Source organism: Quercus suber, unplaced genomic scaffold, assembly GCF_002906115.3.
Source record: "Quercus suber isolate HL8 unplaced genomic scaffold, Cork oak 2.0 scaffold_182, whole genome shotgun sequence".
Classification (NCBI taxonomy): Eukaryota; Viridiplantae; Streptophyta; class Magnoliopsida; order Fagales; family Fagaceae; genus Quercus; species Quercus suber.
In genome coordinates, this window is record NW_027069640.1 from 870,515 (window position 1) to 892,237 (window position 21,723).

General features: G+C 33.8%; 1 protein-coding gene across 1 annotated transcript; it reads right to left on the reverse strand.

Moving 5' to 3' along the window:
* Positions 1 to 7,110: 7,110 nt before the first annotated feature.
* Positions 7,111 to 12,803, reverse strand: LOC111984580 (beta-amyrin 28-monooxygenase). Its single transcript, XM_024016207.2, is given in 6 exon segments — positions 7,111 to 7,742; positions 8,042 to 8,229; positions 11,192 to 11,392; positions 11,395 to 11,609; positions 12,214 to 12,505; positions 12,508 to 12,803. Coding segments are annotated over 6 exon segments (1,440 nt in total). The 5' UTR covers positions 12,752 to 12,803; the 3' UTR covers positions 7,111 to 7,442.
* Positions 12,804 to 21,723: the final 8,920 nt, after the last annotated feature.

Sequence of the window (21,723 nt, forward strand, 5' to 3'; positions counted from 1 at the left end):
GGGGCCTACCTACTTGTGAGAGGCTGGTCTTATGCGCCATACCAACTCTGTTGGGGGGGGGGGGGAGTGTGTCAAGGAGTGATACCCTTGTAGAGATGGAATCGAAAAGCAAATGGGCCTAATCCTCCTTCAAACCAGGCCACGCCCAACCGCGATATCCAATATGTCCAAAGAACAGGTTCAACCAAGGAGTGCCCTGTGGACGCCCCCCCCCTTACCCTAAAATAAAAATTTTCTTTTGAAATCATTTTTTGGGTTTTGTCGCACATTGGGTCCTTGGCGACGTGATTCTTGTGTCTCTAGGGTGGGGTGTGTGTATGTAAGTCCCTTTTTATTTTTTTATTTTTTTATTTTAGGAGTCACCACCAACCATTGGTTTTGTGTTAGGTATGATTGATTTCAAACAATATACTAACATATATACATGTGAGTAATTATTTACCATATAGCCAGCATGTGAATATCAACTCCAATGAATATTTACAACCAAAGCATGTGAGGTATCCACATAGGTCGCATGTGAGAGAACATACAAGCATACAATACAATAGCATGTGAGTATTTATTTGTAGCCCTTAAACATTATTGAAATTTGGAGATCTTTAAGAAATACAAATTTGTAGCCCTTTGAACCATCTTTCTCATCCAACTTCAAAGTTCAATTGCCTTAGTTAGATATCTAAGCCAAAGGTTATGTCCAAATCAATAAGGTTGTGTAGCCTAAAATCCTAAACCAAATCATATTTGTATTTTATGTGAATTTCCTTTAGTTCCTTACTTCATTTTGGGCTCAAATCAAATCGGGATAAACCTCTTTACTTCATTAAGGCCCTATCAAAATTTAGTTCGTTAGTCATTTTCATTACACAAATTTACTCGTACCTTTCTTGGTAAATTTGCTAGAATTAATTTCATCCTTTGTCAAAATACATATTCATGAATTAAAACTCATTTTAAGCACAAAAATTAATTACTAAACATTATTTCGAAACCAAAAATAAAATGTAGTATGAACGCAAAATAAACATGATAATGCATTCTAAAAATAATATTAATAAGAAAAATTATGCTATTATCAAAAAGCTCACACATAAAGGGATATATTTGTTGTGAATTGTGATGTTCATGTGTGAGTGGTATCACTTAGGTAGTGAAGTCTCTCATTGGATATTAATAATAAGAATGAATGGTTAAAAACTTAATGTAACATAATTGATATCAATCCCGCATGCTTAAACTTTCCTCTAGTTGGATTCAAGTTCTTGTTGTTTATAAACAAGTTTCCTCTAGTTTAATTCAAGTTGTTAGTTGTGTTCTTATAGACTGTTTAGGCATCGAATTATTCCACTGGCTTTGATATTTGTCATAAGGCATCAAACCACCTTTAATCACATCAAACAAGAGACAATTAATATAATTCTAAATAGCCACATGGCAGAATCTTAAAAGGGGAATCTAAGGAATAGCACCTAAGTATTGTACCTAATTCTTGCTCTTTGTGTATTTATAGGAAGCCTAAGGATTAGTTATTCCTAAACAAGTTTAATTATGTATTAAGCTTGTAATATATGGACTTTCTCTTCTAATTTTAATTTATGTGGATATATGAGAAGTCTAAGGATTAGTTACTCCTAGACTACTTTAATTATGTATTAAGCTTGTAATGGAATGTATGGATCACTTTCTCTATTAATTTATGTGCATGTATGGGAAACCTAAGCACTAGTTTCTTTCCCTTTTTTTTGTGGGGGGGGGGGGAGACTTTCTCTTCTAATTTTAATTTATGTGGATATATGAGAAGTCTAAGGATTAGTTACTCCTAGACTACTTTAATTATGTATTAAGCTTGTAATGGAATGTATGGATCACTTTCTCTATTAATTTATGTGCATGTATGGGAAACCTAAGCACTAGTTTCTTTCCCTTTTTTTTGTGGGGGGGGGGGGTGTCAAGACTGGTTACTCCTATACTAGTTTAATTCCATTTTTTTCCAGTTTAATTATGTAGTAAGCTTACCACTGCACACCTTTGGTGTGTTGGTCACTCCACAATTATAAATGCTTGTGAGGTGTGGGAGGCAAGGTCTGGGGTTGAAGTCTCTAAGAGAGAATTTCGCACACATATATACTTAGATTAGGTTATAGTAGAATTTCTATTTTAGGGTTAGGTTATCATATATATGTAGTAAGCTTGTAATATATGATGGGTTTCAGTTAACTCAATTGGTAACTCTGTTTACACCATTCAGTCAATGTCTTTGCCTAATGATTAAAAACAATAATCATGAAACGCATATCATAATTGAAATTATATAATGTGTGTGTCTATATATATAGAACTTATAATATATGGATTATTATTAAAGACTTTCATCCACAGAATCAATCTTGGCAGTATCAAACATTATTGAAGACAAGTCACCATCTTAAGAAATATTGCTAAAATTATTTTGGAAGTACCATGAAATTATTTTTGACAATTATTATGTGGCACTATTCATTTTTTCACTGTGCAATATTATTGTTCATTGTACTCTTTACTTTTTATTGTTCATGTCACAATTCATATAAGGGGCGTTTGGTTCATTGTGATGTACCTTTAATGTGGTGCACATTACGATGATGTGACAATTAGATTTTTGGTTTATTTTTTTTTTCTAACATTACTATAATTTAAAATTACAAAATATATCACATCATCTTAATTTCATCACATTTCTAAACAATTTAATTTTGTATTCTTGTATTGAGATTATAATATAACATCACAGCAAACCAAACACCCTCGTAGTGTTTGTAAGCCTCGTATTATTTGTAAGTCTTTATAAGGCGTATGAATCAGTTATATTAGGCAAGCCTTAAACACGACCTACTTTAATCCAAAAAAAAAAAAAAAAAATTCTCTCAGTATAAAGCTTCCCTTGTAAGCTATCAATCCATCCAATATCAATCCTTGTATAAGTAAAATTATCATTATAATATTTTCAATTATTTGAATAAGTATTAGTGTTTGAAGTACTATTCAAAGTTTTCAAGAATCAAGCAAGTTTTTAAGTTTTCAAATATATATTTTTATTTCCAAAGTTTTATACTGTACTGTTCATTTTGTTTTTGCAACATAATTATTCATCCATATTTCTCTCTTCAACCAATCTTCGTATTCCCCTTGGGTTCCCCCAATTAATATTAGAGACAAGTTCTCTTGAAAATTTATATTTATTGTTTTTGTTAGTGATTTGTAATCTATATAATAATAATAATAATAATAATAATAATAGTAGGTGGAGCTGAAAGAAACTCAAATTAGAATTCTAAATTGGAGTTCTAATTTTCTCTTACCAAACAAACGTTGAATTCCTAAGAAGCATTTCAACAAGCACTTTCTGTGCCACTTGTAAGAAAGAACAAAATTGGTACCTAATGTTATAGTGAAATGAAATTTAAGAGCGAAGTTCCAAAATTTTCTCGAAAAATCAAAAAAGAAAAAGGGGCACAGAACATTGATAAAGAAATTAGGGTTTTGGTTGATTCTTACCTTAAACAAAGTCAAAACAAGTAACCCTCAATGGTGAGTAAATGAGAATGCCGATGGGACGAAGTGAATTGACGGATATGGGAGAAGAAGCAATCTGAGGAGAAGGAGTGCCCTGTGGACGCGCCCCCCCCCCCCTCTCTCTTTCCCCCTAAAATAAAAATTTCTTTTGAAATCATTTTTTGGGTTTTGTCGCACATTGGGTCCTTGGCGATGCGATTCTTGTGTCTCTAGGGTGGGGTGTGTGTATGTAAGTCCTATTTTCTTATGAGTGTTTGGATTCACGTTTTTTTTTTTTTTTTTTTTTTTTTTTAGCGCGTATGAACAGTAACCGCACTGTTCATGCACATGGATTCACTGTGTAGGAGACAAAGTACATTGTTCACGAGTCCCACGGCACTATTCATACATTTAAAAATTATTTTACTAAGTGTTTTCAATTTTTAATTTTCAGCAAAATAAGTGTATCCAAACGGACCCTTAATAAGAAATTTAAAAATAGAGGGTCTCAAGGAAGCCGAAAATTTTGCCTGGGAAAATACCCCCTATTTTTATAGTTATCTTTTAAAATGTTTAATCATTATAAATATTATTTTAAAAATTTTTGTAAAAAAAAAAAAAAGGGGGGAGAGGGGCCATGGCCCCCACCCTTGGCTGTAGCTGTTCCGCCCTTGTATGGGGTCATTTTCCTTAGCCCGTAGTTTTGCCAACTTAATTGCTAGGATTCCCTAAGGCTAAGATGATGGATCCCCTCTCGGCCGTAGCTTTGCCACTTGCTAAGATGATGATCCCCCCGCCCTGCAATTGACTAACATGATGGATGTTCGTGTGTGACACCAACTATCTTGATTCTTGTTTATGAGAAATGGTAAGAAAATGAGGTTTTTGTTTGGAAAAAAAAAAATGGAGGAAAAGTGTGAAATGGTAATGGCCAATTATTTGGTGCCACATGCCTTACTTTCATGTCTGAATTATTATTTATTTATTTATTTATTTTTAATGTAAACAGCTTCTAAATACTTATAGGGTAAATTACACTTTACTACCTTAAACTACTTTAAATTACACTTAAATTATTTGAATGCACATTTTGCATCTTAAACTATGAACCTTATTACACTTTGCACCATGTGTTAATCTTATTGTCATGTTGGACAGAAATTTTATAACACATGAATTGCATGTGAGTTTTGCTTAAGTGACACAATATTAAAAGACCAAAAACCCCATTTTCCAATCAATTAAGAACAAAACTCTCTCTCTCATAGCAGCTCCCCTTTCCAAATCAAAATCTGTGTAACTGTAAATCCCCAAAGCTAAATCATCAACAGCTAAACCATCACTCCTCCACCGCCACGATGATTGCACCTACAATTGCAACAAAATTCCTACGCATCAAAACTTGTTCAAAGTTCTAATTAAACAAATGTAGTACATTACCATTGTGGAGCATTTTTTTTTTTGCTTTTTTGAATAAGTAGCAGCAAAGAGATGCCCATTTTCTATCTAAAACCCTTTTATTTCTAGAAAAAAGGTAATTTCTCTATATGTTGTAATAAGCAAGAATTTGAAAGTGATTTTATTTGATGGACATAAAACACAGATTAAATAGTTTACTTAAAACAAATTTTTGACGAGATGTGGGTTACAGTTAGTTCAATTGGTAAAATTTCTAATGGTTGTATAAGAGATCTAGAGTTCAATCCCCGCCTACACCAAAAACTGATTGGTGTCTTGGTCTGATGATAAAGAACTATTATCAGAAGCGGACACCAAATTAAAGTTGAAACTCTCTCTCAAAAAAAACTCTTGAAGAGATTCAACAACTTATTATTTGATAATTCAACCAATTCAATGGGGTTGGAGAAATGAAATTGTAGATATCTTTATTAGAAATACATAAGATAAAAGTTAACAAAAGTTGATAGAAGGATATAGAGTGAAACATTTTTAAAAGTTTAGTGAAAAAATAAACCCTTTAGAGTTTCTAAGAAAGTTCGTCATTAGGGGCTTCTAGGAGCTATATTTTTCATTTATAATAAATCTTTTATAGTAAACTTTATAATATTAATAATTTTGTTAAAAAAAAAAAAAAAAAACATCTTCCTGCACATGTCATTAGCCATTTAATAGGAGTCCAATATATATATACTATAGTTGGCCTCAAAATTTTGGAACTAAGGTTTTATTGTTTATTTATTATTTGTTGATAATTTTTTTAAATGAAATCCTTGAAAATTAAAATAAATATTATTTGGATGAAAAAAATATATTTTTGTTCTAAAATTAATTGTAAATAAATGGAAAAAAAAATCCTTTGAACATGAATAATCATTCTATTTGGATGAAAAATATGTAATTAATTTTATGTAAATAGTTTTAAAAAAGAACTGTAAGGTTGTGCAATTAATGGTGGATTTTATGTGGTTGTGACTTTGTCATTCCATTGTCATAGAAAAACATTATACTAAACTACAGAATGTGCATCCTTTGTCCCAAAGTTTCTGTCCTGCATCGTGTACCACCAGTTAATTTATGAAACATCATAAAACTTTTACTAAAATAAAAAAATTAGTTAGATATCACATCAAATTCATTGATTTGTGGTCCAAGGAAGGATGACTTCTTAAGGTTTATCAGTAAAGTTACGTTCTTGCAGTTGCTTTCACCTTTTTTTTTTTTTTTTTCCTTCTGGTTGTTGTACTATTATTTAAAAATTAATTGTAATTTCTTAGTGCAAAGTGCATTATAAAATGGTAGTTGAAAGAGTGACCATAACTAGCTAACCAATTAGTGTGAGAGCTTTCTCAGGTGGTTAACATTCGCCTTACCAAAAAGTAAACGGTGCTAATACGCTGATCAAAGTTAACGACCATGACTGTTTGACCCAGGTATATTGCTATATACATAAAAAAAATTATTAAAAAAAAGAAGAAAAGTTGACAACAATTTTTACAACATAGAGTTGACAAGTTTGTACTAGTTTTCTTCTTTTGAGCTCACTACTTATATCATTTTTTTATCTATCACTAATAATTTATCATATTAGCGTATATCAAATTTTTGTGTTTATAGATTTTTTCTTGTTTTACCTTCATAATTTTGCAGACTTTTGTTTCTTTCGAGGGGGTGGTGCACTTAATATAGCTCCTTAACTATATGATACCAAAAAAAAAAAAAAAAAAAANCTCAGGTGGTTAACATTCCGCCTTACCAAAAAGTAAACGGTGCTAATACGCTGATCAAAGTTAACGACCATGACTGTTTGACCCAGGTATATTGCTATATACATAAAAAAAAAATTATTAAAAAAAAGAAGAAAAGTTGACAACAATTTTTACAACATAGAAGTTGACAAGTTTGTACTAGTTTTCTTCTTTTGAGCTCACTACTTATATCATTTTTTTATCTATCACTAATAATTTATCATATTAGCGTATATCAAATTTTTGTGTTTATAGATTTTTTCTTGTTTTACCTTCATAATTTTGCAGACTTTTGTTTCTTTCGAGGGGGTGGGTGCACTTAATATAGCTCCTTAACTATATGATAACCAAAAAAAAAAAAAAAAAAAACCTATGATACCAAGTCAAGATTGGCTCCATTTAGTGCCTAATATTGTATTCCAAAGCCATAACCAATAATTATTAATACAATTTCATTCTACACATACATCATATGACATCTTAGTAAACAACTTAATTATTCTTTTTCCATTATACATTTTCTTTATGTCCTTGAAATATCAAGAGGAATAACTTAAACACAACATTAAAAAAAAAATACAAGGACGAAAATTGAAAAAAAAAAGAAGAAAAAAGGATAAGGTTTAATTGCTTTCCTTATGTTGTGCGTGGGAATGATCAAGGAGGATAAGGACCTAAGAATTTTAAGTTCTTAATCCCAATTAATCAAGCTTTGTGTGGGAAAAGTTTGATCGGCAGGTCCTTTGCAGGTATGGGCATGGGGTCAACAATAATTTTTTCATCAGGAAGAACTTTCTCCCACTTGAACCTTTTCACCAAATTATGCATGAAAACAAGTATTTCCAATCTTGCATATTCTTTTCCTGGGCACATCCTTGGTCCTCCACCAAAGGGAACAAATGTGTAAGGAGCAGGTCCACTTCCTTCAAATCTACTTGGATCAAATTTCTCGGGTTCTGGGAAGTATTGTGCACTTTTATGAGTCGAATTTGCACTCCAATACAACTGCATACACGACAACAAGAAGAGGCCTTTAAGTTACTTTAATGACATAAATATTTTTTGTAAATATTACTAGCTTGCCATGTTCCAACTTTATGTTTTTTTTCTTTCTTCAATAAATCTAAAGATTTTTTCACAATTTTTGTAATGACCTTTGACATAATATGTTGTGATTAGTGCATAAAAGAAGTCAGTTTCAATTGTAGATTCAAGTAAAAATGGTGTTACTCTAGTTATAACCGGTAGTTGTGAAAAGTAATATATCTCTATCAAAAAATTTTTTTTTTCCTGAATTGATTTACCTTCCAGCCCGTTGGAATGGAGAAACCATTGAAGATGAAATCATTAATGACTTCCCTGAAACCACCTTGGAGTGGTGGAGCAAGTCTAAGCACTTCACAAGCAACATTCCATGAGTATTTCATCTTTTGAATGTCATCCCAGTTCAACAACTCCCCTGGTGCTTTTGACTTGGCAATCTCCATTTGCTCTGAACAAAGACAAAAAGGAATAATAAAGATAGAGTTCAATTAATGTCAAGTAAAAAAATTCCAATTGCCTTTGACGATCCATAATCTTTGCCGGCTTATTTGCCCGTCCTAGACGGCCTAACATATCAAATTTAGTCAAGTATGTCTTATGTCCTGACCTTATCAAAAAAAGAAAAAAAGTCTATGCCTTGGTGTCCATGTGCAAAAGGCAAAATCTATCTCTTTCACCGATAAAAAAGAAGATGTTTAGCCTTCGTTTGGATACCGTTTATTTTACTGAAAACTGAAATTATAGCTAAATAATTTTTAAATGTATGAATAGTGCCATGAGACACATTTTTAATGAAAGTTTTGTTGAAAAAAGAGATTTGTGAGCCCCGTAAATAATGCATGGGATCCACTAAAAAAGCTGTAACGTGATTCTAAAAAAAAAAAAAAACAAAGGCAAACGCAGACGCGCATCCCAAAAACGCAATCCAAATGGAGCTTTAGTATCACCATTAATGGTGTGGGCACCAATGGTTGGTTGTTGGGTCATCTGACTTGCAAAGTCAAATTCTAGATTCATTAAACGTGTTTAAATAAAAAATAACCCTTTTTTTTTTATTGGAGAAGAAAATAAACAATATCTTAATTAGATGCAATATATTCTACCAAAAAAATTTTTTTTTTTTGATGCAATATTTTTTATAATTTTTGAAAGATTGTGAAAAAATTGTGAAAAGTTGTATCCCTAATTTAGGCTTAGATTAAAATTGGTTACTTGTAAATGCTATTTTAGTGCCCATTTGTTTCAGCTTTTAAACGGCAAAAAGTTGTTTCAGCTTTTAGACGGCAAAAAGTGCTTTTTGAAACCAAAAAAGTAAATCAGGCGTTTGGTAATGTTTCAAAATATACTTTCTCAAAAAAGTTGCGTTTTGAAATGCAAAGAATTCATCCAAAACATGCGGATAGGTTTCTCGAGCTTTTGCAAATACAGAAGCACTTTTGATCAATATTACCGTTGGAAATGCAAGGAATGACCCAAATTACTCTCATCTCACTAACCACAAAATACACTAAAAACTAAAAAGACAAACATAGAAAATAATAGCTACAATATGTTGGAACCTCCACTGCCAATCTCACTCTTAACAACCCAATCTGAATCTTCCGACATGGCTGAATCTGCATCATTCTGACTTCAATTCCCATTTGGTTTTGGGGTTACGAAGAGAGAGAGGTATTGAAGATTTTTGGTGAAATTAAGAGAAATTAACTTAAGTGAATCAATCATCCTATTTGTGAGTGGTTGAATTTAGAGAAAAATAAAAGAATAAAGAAGATCAAGGTGAAGAAGTGTGTGGGTGTTACAAACGAAGTGCTAAGAGAAAAGGGAGAAAAAAAAAAAAAAAGAGCCCTGTGGAATGTTCTAGAGTTTGGAGGAAGTGGTAGGGAAAAAAAGAGGAAAGAAGGAAAAAGAAAAGAAAAGAGTAAGGGTACGTGTGTGGAGGAGAAAAAAAGAGGGGGAAAAAAAAAGAAAAAAGAAGGAAATGCTATCACAATATTTTCACAATAAATTTTAAGTGATAAGTTATTATTAGCTAATATTGGTGAGAAAACAATAATTTTTTTAGAAAGAGAAAAAATTTTTTTAATAGTACGTTCAAATTAAAATCAATATCAATTTTTATCACAAATGATTTTTTGTGAAAGTGTTGTAAAAATATTATGAATGTAGTTTTAGAAATGAATGAAGAAAAATTGATTTAAGTATTATAAAGTAGTTGATTTAAGAATAACATAAACTCCTTTATATATATATATATATTGTCATTTTTGTTAATTTATTACTCAAATCACCACTTTTATAAATATTAGCCAAACACTTAGCTTTTTCAAAAAATATTTTTTAACAGTTTTTACTAAACACTCAATTTTTAAAAAATCTCAATTTAATACCGCACTTTTTAAAACCTCCACTTTTTCAAAAAAACACGATATCAAAAAACTAAACCAAACTCATCCTTAGTCATCAATATAAAAACATTTCTTGTATTCAAATATATAAGAGTGACTTTAGAACATGGTTGATCTAGTCAGGATCACACGTCTAGTACTCAGATTACTATTTCCCGAAAGCAACTATTATAAAGTTGATTTTCCAAAAGGGACAACATTAATTTATCTCCCTTTTTAAAACCTCCACATTTTCAAAAAGCACGATATCAAAAAACTGAACCAAACTCATCCTCAGTCATCAATATAAAAACATTTCTTGTATTCAAACATATAAGAGTGACTTTAGAACATGGTTGATCCAGTCAGGATCACACGTCTAGTACTCAGATTACTATTTACCGAAAGCAACTATTATAAAGTTGATTTTCTAAAAGGGATAACATTAATTTATCTCCCTTTTTAAAACCTCTATTTTTTCAAAAAGTATGATATCAAAAAGCTGAACCAAACTTATCCTTAGTCATTAATATAAAAACATTTCTTGTATTCAAACATATAAGAGTGACTTTAGAACATGGTTGATCCAGTCAAGATCACACGTCTAGTCCTCAGATTACTATTTCCTGAAAGCAACTATTATAAAGTTGATTTTCCAAAAGGGACAACATTAATTTATCTCCCTTTTCCTTGATATATATATATATATATATATATTTTTTTTTTATTTAATGGCTCTATCTATTCTCTTGATTTTTTTGTTTTGTTTTGTTTTTTTTTTTTTTTTTTTTTTTTTTGTTTGCTTTTTTTTTTTCTTTTTGGGCTTGAAAGTTCTCTATAATTAACCCATTAGGAGCTTTTTATTTATTTACTGTTAATTAAGACCATCAAACACTAAAAAATCACATAAGACCTATACAATCGAAATTTCATCTAGAGGCATAGAAAATCAAATAAATTATAGGCATAGATAATGAAATGCAAAGAATATAGAAAACTAAAAAAAAAAAAGAAGATATTTACCTTTGTAGACTCCATCATAAATATGAGGAAGCTCAGCAAGATACTTGACAATGAAAGTGCAAGAAGCACTGGTTGTGTCATGTCCACCAATCAACAAACCAAGGATTTTATCTGCAATATCTAGTTCATTCATGTATGTTCCACTCTCATCACAAGTCAAAAGCATGTGGGACAATATATCTTGAGTAGGGGATGCTTTGCCTCTGCCAAATCAATCTTTCTTTGCTTAATGATGAGCAAAAGTTCCTTCCTGATGAAGTTGGAGGCTTTGATTCCACGGTTAAATGGTGTTCCTGGCAAGTCAATAGGCATTGATATGATCCCAGAGGCCAATAGTTTGAATGGTTCATCAAATCTTGCGATGTGATTGGGATCCTCAAGGCTAAGAAACAAACGGCATGCCAACCAAAAAGTGTATCTGTTGACAATGATAAAACAAAAATATTAATTTGAGTTATTTTACTACTATTACAAATTTACTAGATAAATATTACCAAATCTAAGGTATTAATATCTTTCAATAAAAAGTATATATATATATATATAATATATTAAAACTACTGTGAAGTAGTTTTAGTACAAAAAAATTTGACATCAATTCATTTCAAATTTTGTAATTAATTTCTCCTCAATTTATAAGATTTATACAATAAAATTTGTATTATCTATAATACTACTTTATAAAAATAAATACTAATTTTATTACAAATTTTAGTACAAAAAATTTATGATTTGAGGTGATAATAAATATGATTTTTGTTACTTCATTAACATAATAAATAAATGTTTAAATTACATTTTTGTAATTTTCTTTTTCGAGAACATTTTTGTATTTGGTGATATATATGTTTGTAGAAAAATAATTAAAACAATTATTATTATTATTAATTTTTTTTAACGAATTCAAATTCATGCAAGTTCTTTCTTTTTCTATGGTAAAATTGATTACAACTTCGCTGTTTTTCTCTATGATTAGACTTCGAAAAAAAAAAAAAGGAGAGAGAAATGAGATATAGTATTACTTTTTTGAGAGAGGGAACACAAGAACTTCGTCACGATTTTCCCATCCAGATTCAAAGTATCTTTGTGCAATAGTATCCATGATACCTATGTATCTCTGCAGAGCTTCAGGCTTAAGGAAATTTGGAAGCATCTTCCTCATCTTCTTGGCCTGTTCTTTGGAGCTAGTTTGGAGCGAACTAGGGAAAACTTTGTTGACAGAGTCAGGCCACCAATCAGTGACAAGTTTGTTCACATTGGAAAACAAGAACTTGTTACATGCAGCACCACAAAACACAGCAGCTGGCTGTCCAAAAGAGAGGTTTTAAACACTTCAGAAGAGTACTTAGACATGCGGTCGAAGATGAACTTCTCAGGGTGACCTTTGCATCCTGTGGACAAGAATTCAAAGCTCTCACCAATCATGGAGTACCCAAATTTGCCTGGTGGGAGATTTGGGCCAGTGAAGCTGGATCTATGCTTGTAGAATAGGAAGAAGAGGGAGAGAGTGATGAAGGAAACAAAGAGAAGAAGAAGGGATAGGTAGAAATTTTGTTCCATTTTTTTGTGGCTTGTTGGTGCAAAATGTTACTGGTTGTGTGTGTGTGGTTTGTTTGAGGGCTATATGGCACTAGTGTGGCATTTTATAGGCAGTTTTTTTTGGCTTTCAGAGAGTGGCCGGGTTGGGCTATAGTTTTGGTGTGACTTTTGAGAGTGGCATTATCAAAGTCAAACAATGTGAACCATTTTTTTTTTCTCTCTTTTTTTTGATGGACAAACAATGTGAACCAAGAGAGTCAATCTCGTACCGGAGACTATACCGATTTGATTAATAGAATGATATATTTTAGTATCGGTCAATATCAGTGTACCGTTTTAGATTTACCGTTATTTTTTATATATAGTATATATATATTGTGTGTGTGTGTGTGTGTGTATTATAATAGCTATAAAAGTTTACCGTAAAACATTACCTCAATTCAAAACATATTATTTGTAGTTTTAGACTTTAGCATCTGCAAGGTTGAAATTTATCAACCATCTTGTTGGTTTTATTCCGTGCCAATTTGTTTGTAATTTAGCACTTAGTAACCCTATATTTAGGTGGGATTCATGTAAGGCTAGTGTGTGAAGAGAGTGTGAAGAATTGCTCATCTTTGTGCAAAGAAGCAGAGACTCGTGGCTAAGACTTGCCACTAACTCGCAACTTGCAAGCTACCAAATGCTGTGCACGTGAGAAGCATGCGGAAAGGTGAAGGGTCACGTCAGTTGTCGCACTACAGGACAAAAGTCCCAGGCTGGCCAGGCCGTTACCTCGCGACTTAGACAAGCCGCGAGGCCAAGCCGTCAACTAGCCCTGTTTGGCAAAAACTGACTCTTCGTATTCCAAACACACACCACTATATATAGACTCTTATAGCCACGAACTGTAGAGAGCTTCCAGAGAGAATTTTGTGAGAGAAACCCTAGAGAAAAACAAGATTGTCTCATCCCCAATCTTCACTAAGAGACTCTTCAAATTCCTCTACTCTCTTCCTCTTCATTGATACATCCTTGAGAGGTTCTTGACCAAATTCTTTTCTCATCATACCCACGTCTGTGAGAAGGTTCATTTGGTGCTAAGGGAAGCAGTTTGGAAGGGACCAATGACTATTGGTTGATGCTATGGTTTATAGCGGAATCCGGTAAGCTAGAAAAGAAAAAGGTTCGGCGCAACCTCGTTGGAGTAAGAAGCTTGGAGGGCTTAGGTACCTGGATAGATTAGGCTTGGAGGGTCTATTGCTGTTCATGTATCCCAACTACATTTTCTAGTGGATTATTTACCGCTTGGAGGGCAGCGGAGAGGTTTTACACCGAGCGCTTCAGTTTCCTCTTCGATAACATATCGAATGTTATCCTTGTGTTTGCATCTCTCTTCCTTTATCTTTGCCATTTATTTTATGTTGTAGATGTGATTATATTTGGCTTATATTGTTTATCAATTCTGTGTTTGGCTTATGCTCATGTTCGCACAATAATTGTTTGATAATAAGCTTGAATTGATATTTTGTAATTTAGGGTCTAAACGTTCAAGGGTGTTTTACACACATATTGAACTTTCAATTGATATCAGAGCGGGTACACTCACTGAGGTTTAAATACCTGAGCATGATCCTTGACCCCTTTTTAAGATGAATAGGTCTCAATCCTTAAATGTTCCACTATTTTTTGATGGTAACAATTACACTTTCTGAAAAGTCGGAATGAGGGCATTTCTATGCTTTATTGATGACACCGTTTGGGATGTGGTTGAAGTAGGTTGGACTAGGCCGGAGGCTGCTAAATCTACTTGGGATAAGGCAGCTCTTACGGCAGCCAATGCTAATAGTAAAGCTTTAAATGCTATACTCTGTGGTGTGTCTCTAGATGAATTCCACATGATATCTCACATGATAGTTGCCAAGAAAGCTTGGGAGATTTTGAAGACAACTTATGAGGGGACTAAGAAGGTGAAGGACACAAAACTCCAAATGCTTACCACCAAATTTGAAGAGCTCAAGATGGATGAAGATGAATCTTTTGATTTGTTCTATGGGAAGCTCAACGAAATTGTCATCGCTAAGCTCAATCTTTGTGAGAAGATGGAAGATACTAAGGTGGTGAGAAAAATCTTAAGGTCCTTGCCTGAAAGCTTTAGAGTAAAAGTCACAGTCATAGAAGAGAGTAAAGACTTAGATGAGATCAAAATTTAAGAGCTAATTGGGTCTCTCCAAACATATGAACTGGGACTTCCTTCTCACAAGACGAGTAAATCGCTTGCTCTCAAAACCATCACTGAAAGAATGGATGATTCCTCCGAAGAAGATGGAGTGGAGAAGGAAGTAGCATATCTTGTGAAAAACTTCTGCAAATTTCTGAAGATGAGCAGTGGGAAACCATTCAACAGTGGGAAGTTTTCATTTTTAAGAGGTGATAGGAAAGAGTTTAAGAGGAAAGAAGGAAAGGATTCTCAATCTCCTTCGGACATTGTGTGTTATGAATGCAATGGCCATGAACATCTCAAGAAGGAGTGTCCCAATTTCTTAAGAGGGAAAGGCAAGGTGTATGCCACAACGCTGAGTGATTCGGATTCTTCAAGTTCTGATTCTGAAGAAAGTTGTGACGAAGAAGGAAACTACTTTGCATTCATGACCATTGCACATGTGGAGTCCTCAGATGATTTGGGTACACTTGTGAAGGAGCTTGGTGTACATTCTGATTTAGAGTCTATTGGAATAGTTGAGGAGTCTGAAGATGAGGAAGTTGGAGAAGCAGTGGGACTACAAGAGACTTACAACTCACTCCTTGAGAAGACTGGTGAATATGCTAAAGTGGCTAATGCAGCCATTAAAAAGATGAAGAGGGCCGAGGAAGATTACAGAACTCTTCAGCGCAATACAAAAAGGCCAAATATGAAGTGGAGAAAATGAATGAAGAGCTACTGGAAGCTTATTCAAAGATTCGATTTCTTGAGCATGAAGTGCTTCAAGCAAATGCTGAGGTTGTTCATGTCTCATCCAAGAAACTTAATGAAATGCTTGCACATCAAAAATCTATCTCAGACAAGTTCGGAGTGGGATATACCGAAGGGAGTAGCTCGTCAGCCAATGTCACCAAAGAAGTGAGGTTTGTGAAGGCCAAAGAGCGAATTGTGGAAGAGTCTATTCCTGATAAGGTTAAGACTGAAAAGAGGAAGAATATGACTGATCAACGGGTGTTCAATACAGTTCATAATCCTTCAAGGGCCAGACAGGAAGCTAGAGGAAGATCACTTCCAAGATTTCAACGGGGTCCTAGAACAAATCACATTTGTCACTATTGCAGATTGCAAGGACATACCAGACCAAACTGTCATAAGCTAAGAGTGTTGAACAATGCAAGCACTTCTCGGTCACGAGGAAGAAGAAATGACAATAGGTCTTGGAGTGGTGAACAATCAAGAAGTCAAAACCGTGATCTCGGAATGATGGACATGATGAAGATGATTGGTGCCTTCACAAATTGCTTGGAAAGCTTCACAAAGAGGTTTGACAGTCCTAACTTTCGTATCCAATCCATCAAGGATATCATCCCAAATGCACGTGACGTGTGGGTGACGAAGGGTACTCATGCATTAGCATCATAACATGTCCATGCATCAATTCTTCCTATGTTTTGTGATTATGTTCACTTGTATGATTTTTGCTTCTATTTATTTGAATTGTTGTTTGGTTATTTGTTTTTTGTTTCTAAAATATTTTTACATTGTTTTTGATCAATCTGTTATTACTTTTATGTCAAAAATCCAAAAAACACATAAAAAGTAGAAAATCCAAAAAGTTTGATCAACTCTATTGAGTTTTTTCTCAAACCAAGTTTTGCCATGTACCTTTGTACTAATGGCTTTGTGCATTTAACGAGCTTAGCTTGTCTCTTATGCACTTATATTATTGTGGAAGAAATTCTGAAATCTATGTGATTGTTGTAAATAGATCTTCAACCTTGTCATGAATGATTAGTGAATGGTTTTGTTGATCTTGAGACATGCATAGACTTGTGCCTATATATCTTCCAACTTTTAATTTTTTGTTTTACTCAAAGGGCTTACCAAATGTAAATCTCCAAATGAAAAGAGATATTGAGCTGTAAAAACTTGTCGCATATACTAGTATTTGACTAGGAAAAAAGGAAAGCGACCAAAATAAAATGTATGATGCCCAAAAGACCAAAGGCTATCTCATCAAATTAAAATATTCAAAATTTCAGGCATCGATCTCACAATGAGATATGTTTATTCAAAATGATCATATGATATGTTGAAGATGGAGCCAAATGAAAAGCTTCAAAGTAATGTACTCAAGTTTACGTGAAAGTTCATATATGCATACTTCTATAATTGAGATGGGTCACATTATCTAGTGCTAACTGTGTATGCCTTGATTGAATTGATCATTGAAGCTTCACATTAGACTAAGGACTATCTCATTTTTTATACTCACACACATCACACAAGTCTATATTCAATAAATGACATATTCATTTGTGTGATTGTACTTGTTTAAATGTATTTTCACAAACTTAATTTTTGTTGATCAAACACAAAAAGATTTTTAAGTGTTTTAGTTTGTTTTTGGAAAGTGTTTTGTTTTTACAAAAATGTCAAAAATTTCAAAAACAGTGTTGTCCTATAAATATTTTTGAGTGTTTTGGGAAAGTGTTTTGTTTTGACAAAAATGTCAAAATTTTCAAAAATAGTGTTGCCCTGTTTGGGCTACTCAGTCGTGGGTAGAACCAGTCGCATGCTCCAGTCGCGAGCTCACTCCAAGAATTTTTGCGGCTTACTGGCGAGTCAAGTTTGCAGTTACGAAAAGTACTTAGAAAATTTTTCAAAATTTGAGTTTTTATGGTTTTCGCGGCTCATTGTGGCGACTTGTTCGCAGGTGGAAGGTCCAGTCGCGAGAGGTACATAGAGATTTTCGCAGCTCATATCACGAGTACATTGCGGGTAGACCTTCAAGTCATGAAAAACACTTAGAAGATTTTTTGAAAATCTTGTTTTCACAGTGTTTCGCGACTTACCTTGGTGACTTAATTTAGTCGTGAAAAGCGCGTATTTTGCATTTTAAAGACAGTTTTTAAAATTGCTTTTCAGTTTCCCCTTTAATATCAGTGATTGTTCATTATCTTCCCAATTTCTCTCTCTCAAGCACTCTGTGTCTCTCTTAAAAAAGTTTCCATTTTTGCATTATGTCTTCATCAAACACTAAGAAAAATGTATGGGTTATTTCTATCTTACTTCATTGTAGTTGGTTCAAGTATTTTTTTACTGTTGTGTGTAGTGTTTCTGTTTTGTTGAGATTTAATGAGTTTGAACTTTGTTTGGGGGTTTGTGAGTTTTGAGTTTTGATGTTCTTGTCTTGCCTTTACTTTGTGTCTCATTCTACATGTGTGTTTTCATGTTTCTGTTTATTGAGAGACTATGCTATATGTTGTGGTTCATGAATGTGTTGCTCCATTCATATCATGTTCTTGGCATTTTGTCATTTGTGACTTTAAGATACACATTGCCCATTTGACTCTGAGTTGTTACTGTTATTCATCATATTTGTGTGCTTATTTCGTTTAACAGTGTTGCTTATGTCTCCTTAGTGTTAAACTTGTTCATGTTTTTGTGATTTTGTGAAATTTTCTTTTTTCACACTCTTATATCTGAATCTAATCATACTAATGTGTGTATCTTGTGGCACTGCATTTGGGTCTCTGCTGTGTGTTTGATGTTTTTCAATTGACTCGTTGTTCCTCCAAAAGCAAAGATATTGTAACCGATGACCCGTCAACCCTGGTTAGTAAACGAACACGACGATCATCTAAGTCATCTAAGGACTTTTCCATTGAGAGATTCAGGACACCTATTGACTCAAAGACGTACACAGACACTTTCAAAGAGGCTTATACCATTATGGAAAGAGTTGTCAAGTTTGATACCCTAGGGACAACATTTATCCCTAAGATTTTTGAAGAAAGAGAATGGGCTGACCTATTTGGAAATTTTGAGGATCCAATTGAAGAATTGGTCAAGGAATTCTTCTCGAATGCCAGATACATAGGGGTCGAGTTGAAATGCTAGGTACGAGGAACATAATTTTCCATAAATGCAGACTACATTGCTAAGGTTCTTCACATCACTAGACCAAAAAATGTGGATCGAACTCCATATGATGACAGAGAACTTCAGGCATAAGACATCCTTCAAGTTCTTAGGACTAATCATGAAGTGGGAAGCACAGGATCATCTATAAGCACTGCATTGTTTTCGCCTGAACTGACAACTCTAAAGCTGATCATGTTTTCCAATCTCTACCCACTGTCAAACACTGCCTTCATCAGTCTTGGAAGGGCTAAATTCCTATGTGACCTTATTTTCGGTATCCCGATTGACATTTGTGCTCACATATTCCAGATCATTGGGAAAACAGCATCTCAATCAGCAACACGAACAATTCTTCCATTTTGTAGTCTAATCATGAAGATTATCCTTCATGAAGGTGTTAGTCCTTCAGCAGATGAGAAAATTCTACCTCGTTCTCGACCAATATCCATACACACTCTCCAAGCAAGCAAGAGTCACTCCTCCAAGAAACCTAAGAGTGAGTCATCCACACATGCATCTCCATCTGCTCATGCTACAGTTACTCCTGTACAATCAATCGGCAGCCCATCTGTTCCTCCTGGATTTCAAATTCCCAAGCAAAGTTACTTCATTGAAAATGTGCTTCATCGGATTTCTGATTTAGAACAGCTTCTCCACTCCTTTCATAGTCAAACTCAAATGCGTCTCGGAACCATTGAGTTACAATTAGATAACATACAACAGAAGCTGGAAGACAACCTTTAGCTATTTGTGCCAAAAAGGGGGAGAGCAGCATAGTAAGGGGGAGAGAAGCTTAAGAATGAAAAGGAATGTGCATACTGAAAGGGGGAGTTTTTATAGTTTTTATAGTTGCTACATACTTTGTTGTGTTTATTATAGTTTTTATCCTGTGTTGATATGGTTTCAATACTTTTGGAAAACTTGTGGTTCACTGGTACAGTTATTTATTTCTGTAGTTATTCAGTATATATTATGATGTTTTCAGCATATCTTACTGTATGTTTTGGTTTGTACCTGGTACCTTTATGGGTTTTTAAGGTTTTTGTTTATGTTTTGTATCCATATTGCTTTTGTAAGCTTTTAGGGTTTGTTTCTATGCACTTTGTAGGCTTTATGATTTGCACCTTGCTTTATGCAGCCTGTGTGCTTTGCTATATCAGTACTTATAACTGAATGTCATGCATTTCTTTCTAAGTACTGTCACTCTTGTGCCCTTGTAGGATTTAATTCCTAGATACATATACTTCATGTACTGTGCATTGGTTGAGTGTTGGTCATTCAAGTGATTTACCTTGTATCTGTCAGCTTGAATGTCCAGATGTTCATTCCAAGTGTGAATGAGCATGGTGATCACTTGGTTATAGTGATTGCTTGTTTTTGGTCTTGCCATGGTCTATTACTTTATTCCATTGTACTTGATCGCATTGTGCTTGCTCCATATGCATTACAAGTTTTCTGCATACAATGATTTTATTGTGTTATTGTGTTTCAAGAGATGTTTTGGTTTATGGTTCAAGAGCTTCACAGATTCTAGAGTTACGTGTGAGTGAGTTTTCCAACTGTTCCCAACTCATGCATTAAGTTTAGAGTTTGTTTTAGGATTTTATCACGGAATAGCCAAATAGGGAGATTGTAAGGTTGAAATTTATCAACCATCTTGTTGACTTTATTTTGTGCCAATTTGCTTGTAATTTAGCACTTAGTAACCTTGTATTTAGGTGAGATTCATGTAAGGGTAGTGTGTGAAGAGAGTGTGAAGAATTGCTCATCTTTGTGCAAAGAAACAGAGACTCGCGGCTCGGACTCGCGACTGACTTGTGGCTTACAAGCCGCCAAATACTGTCAATGAGAGAAGTATGTGGGAAGGTGAAGGGTCACGCTAGCTGTCGCATTACTGGACAAAAGTCCTAAGCTGGCCAGGTCGTTACCTCGCAACTTGAACTCACGACTTGGACAAGCCGCTAACCAATCCTGTTTTGGCAAAAACTGACTCTTTGTATTCCAAACACACACCACTATATATAAACTCTTATACCCACGAAATGTAGAAAGCTTCCAGAGAGAATTTTGTGGGAGAAACCCTAGAGAAAAACAAGATTGTCTCATCTCCAATCTTTACTAAGAGACTCTTCAAATTTCTCTACTCTCTTCCTCTCCATTGATACATCCTTGAGAGGTTCTTGACCAAATTCTTTTCTCATCACACCCACGTCTGTGAAAATGTTCATTTGGTGCTAAGGGAAGTAGTTTGGAAGGGACCAATGACTATTGGTTGATGCTATGGTTTATAGCGGAATCCGGTAAGCTAGAAAGGAAAAAGGTTCGGTGCAACCTCGTTGGAGTAATAAGCTTGGAGGGCTTAGGTACCTGGGTAGATTAGGCTTGGAGGGTTTATTGCTGTTCATGTATCCCAACTACATTTTCTAGTGGATTATTTACCGCTTGGAGGGCGGCGGAGAGGTTTTACGCTGAGGGTTTCAGTTTCCTCTTTGATAACACATCGAGTGTTGTACTTGTGTTTGCATTTCTCTTCCTTTATCTTTGCCATTTATTTTATGTTGTGGATGTGATTATATTTCGCTTAGATTGTTTATCAATTCCGTGTTTGGCTTATGTTCATGTTCTGCACATTAATTGTTTGATAATAAACTTGAATTGATATTTTGTATTTTGGGGTCTAAACGTTCAAGGATATTTTACACACATATTGAACTTTCAACATCAATTAAAAATAAAAAAACCACAATATAAAAAATATAAAGCTTAATTGTTCATTGCATATTAAGAAAACAAATAATACTAATAAGTTAATGCAAGTAAGTTACCATTTTGCCCTTACAAAAATTGCAAAACTTAAAATAAAAAAAAATTAAAAAAAACTTTT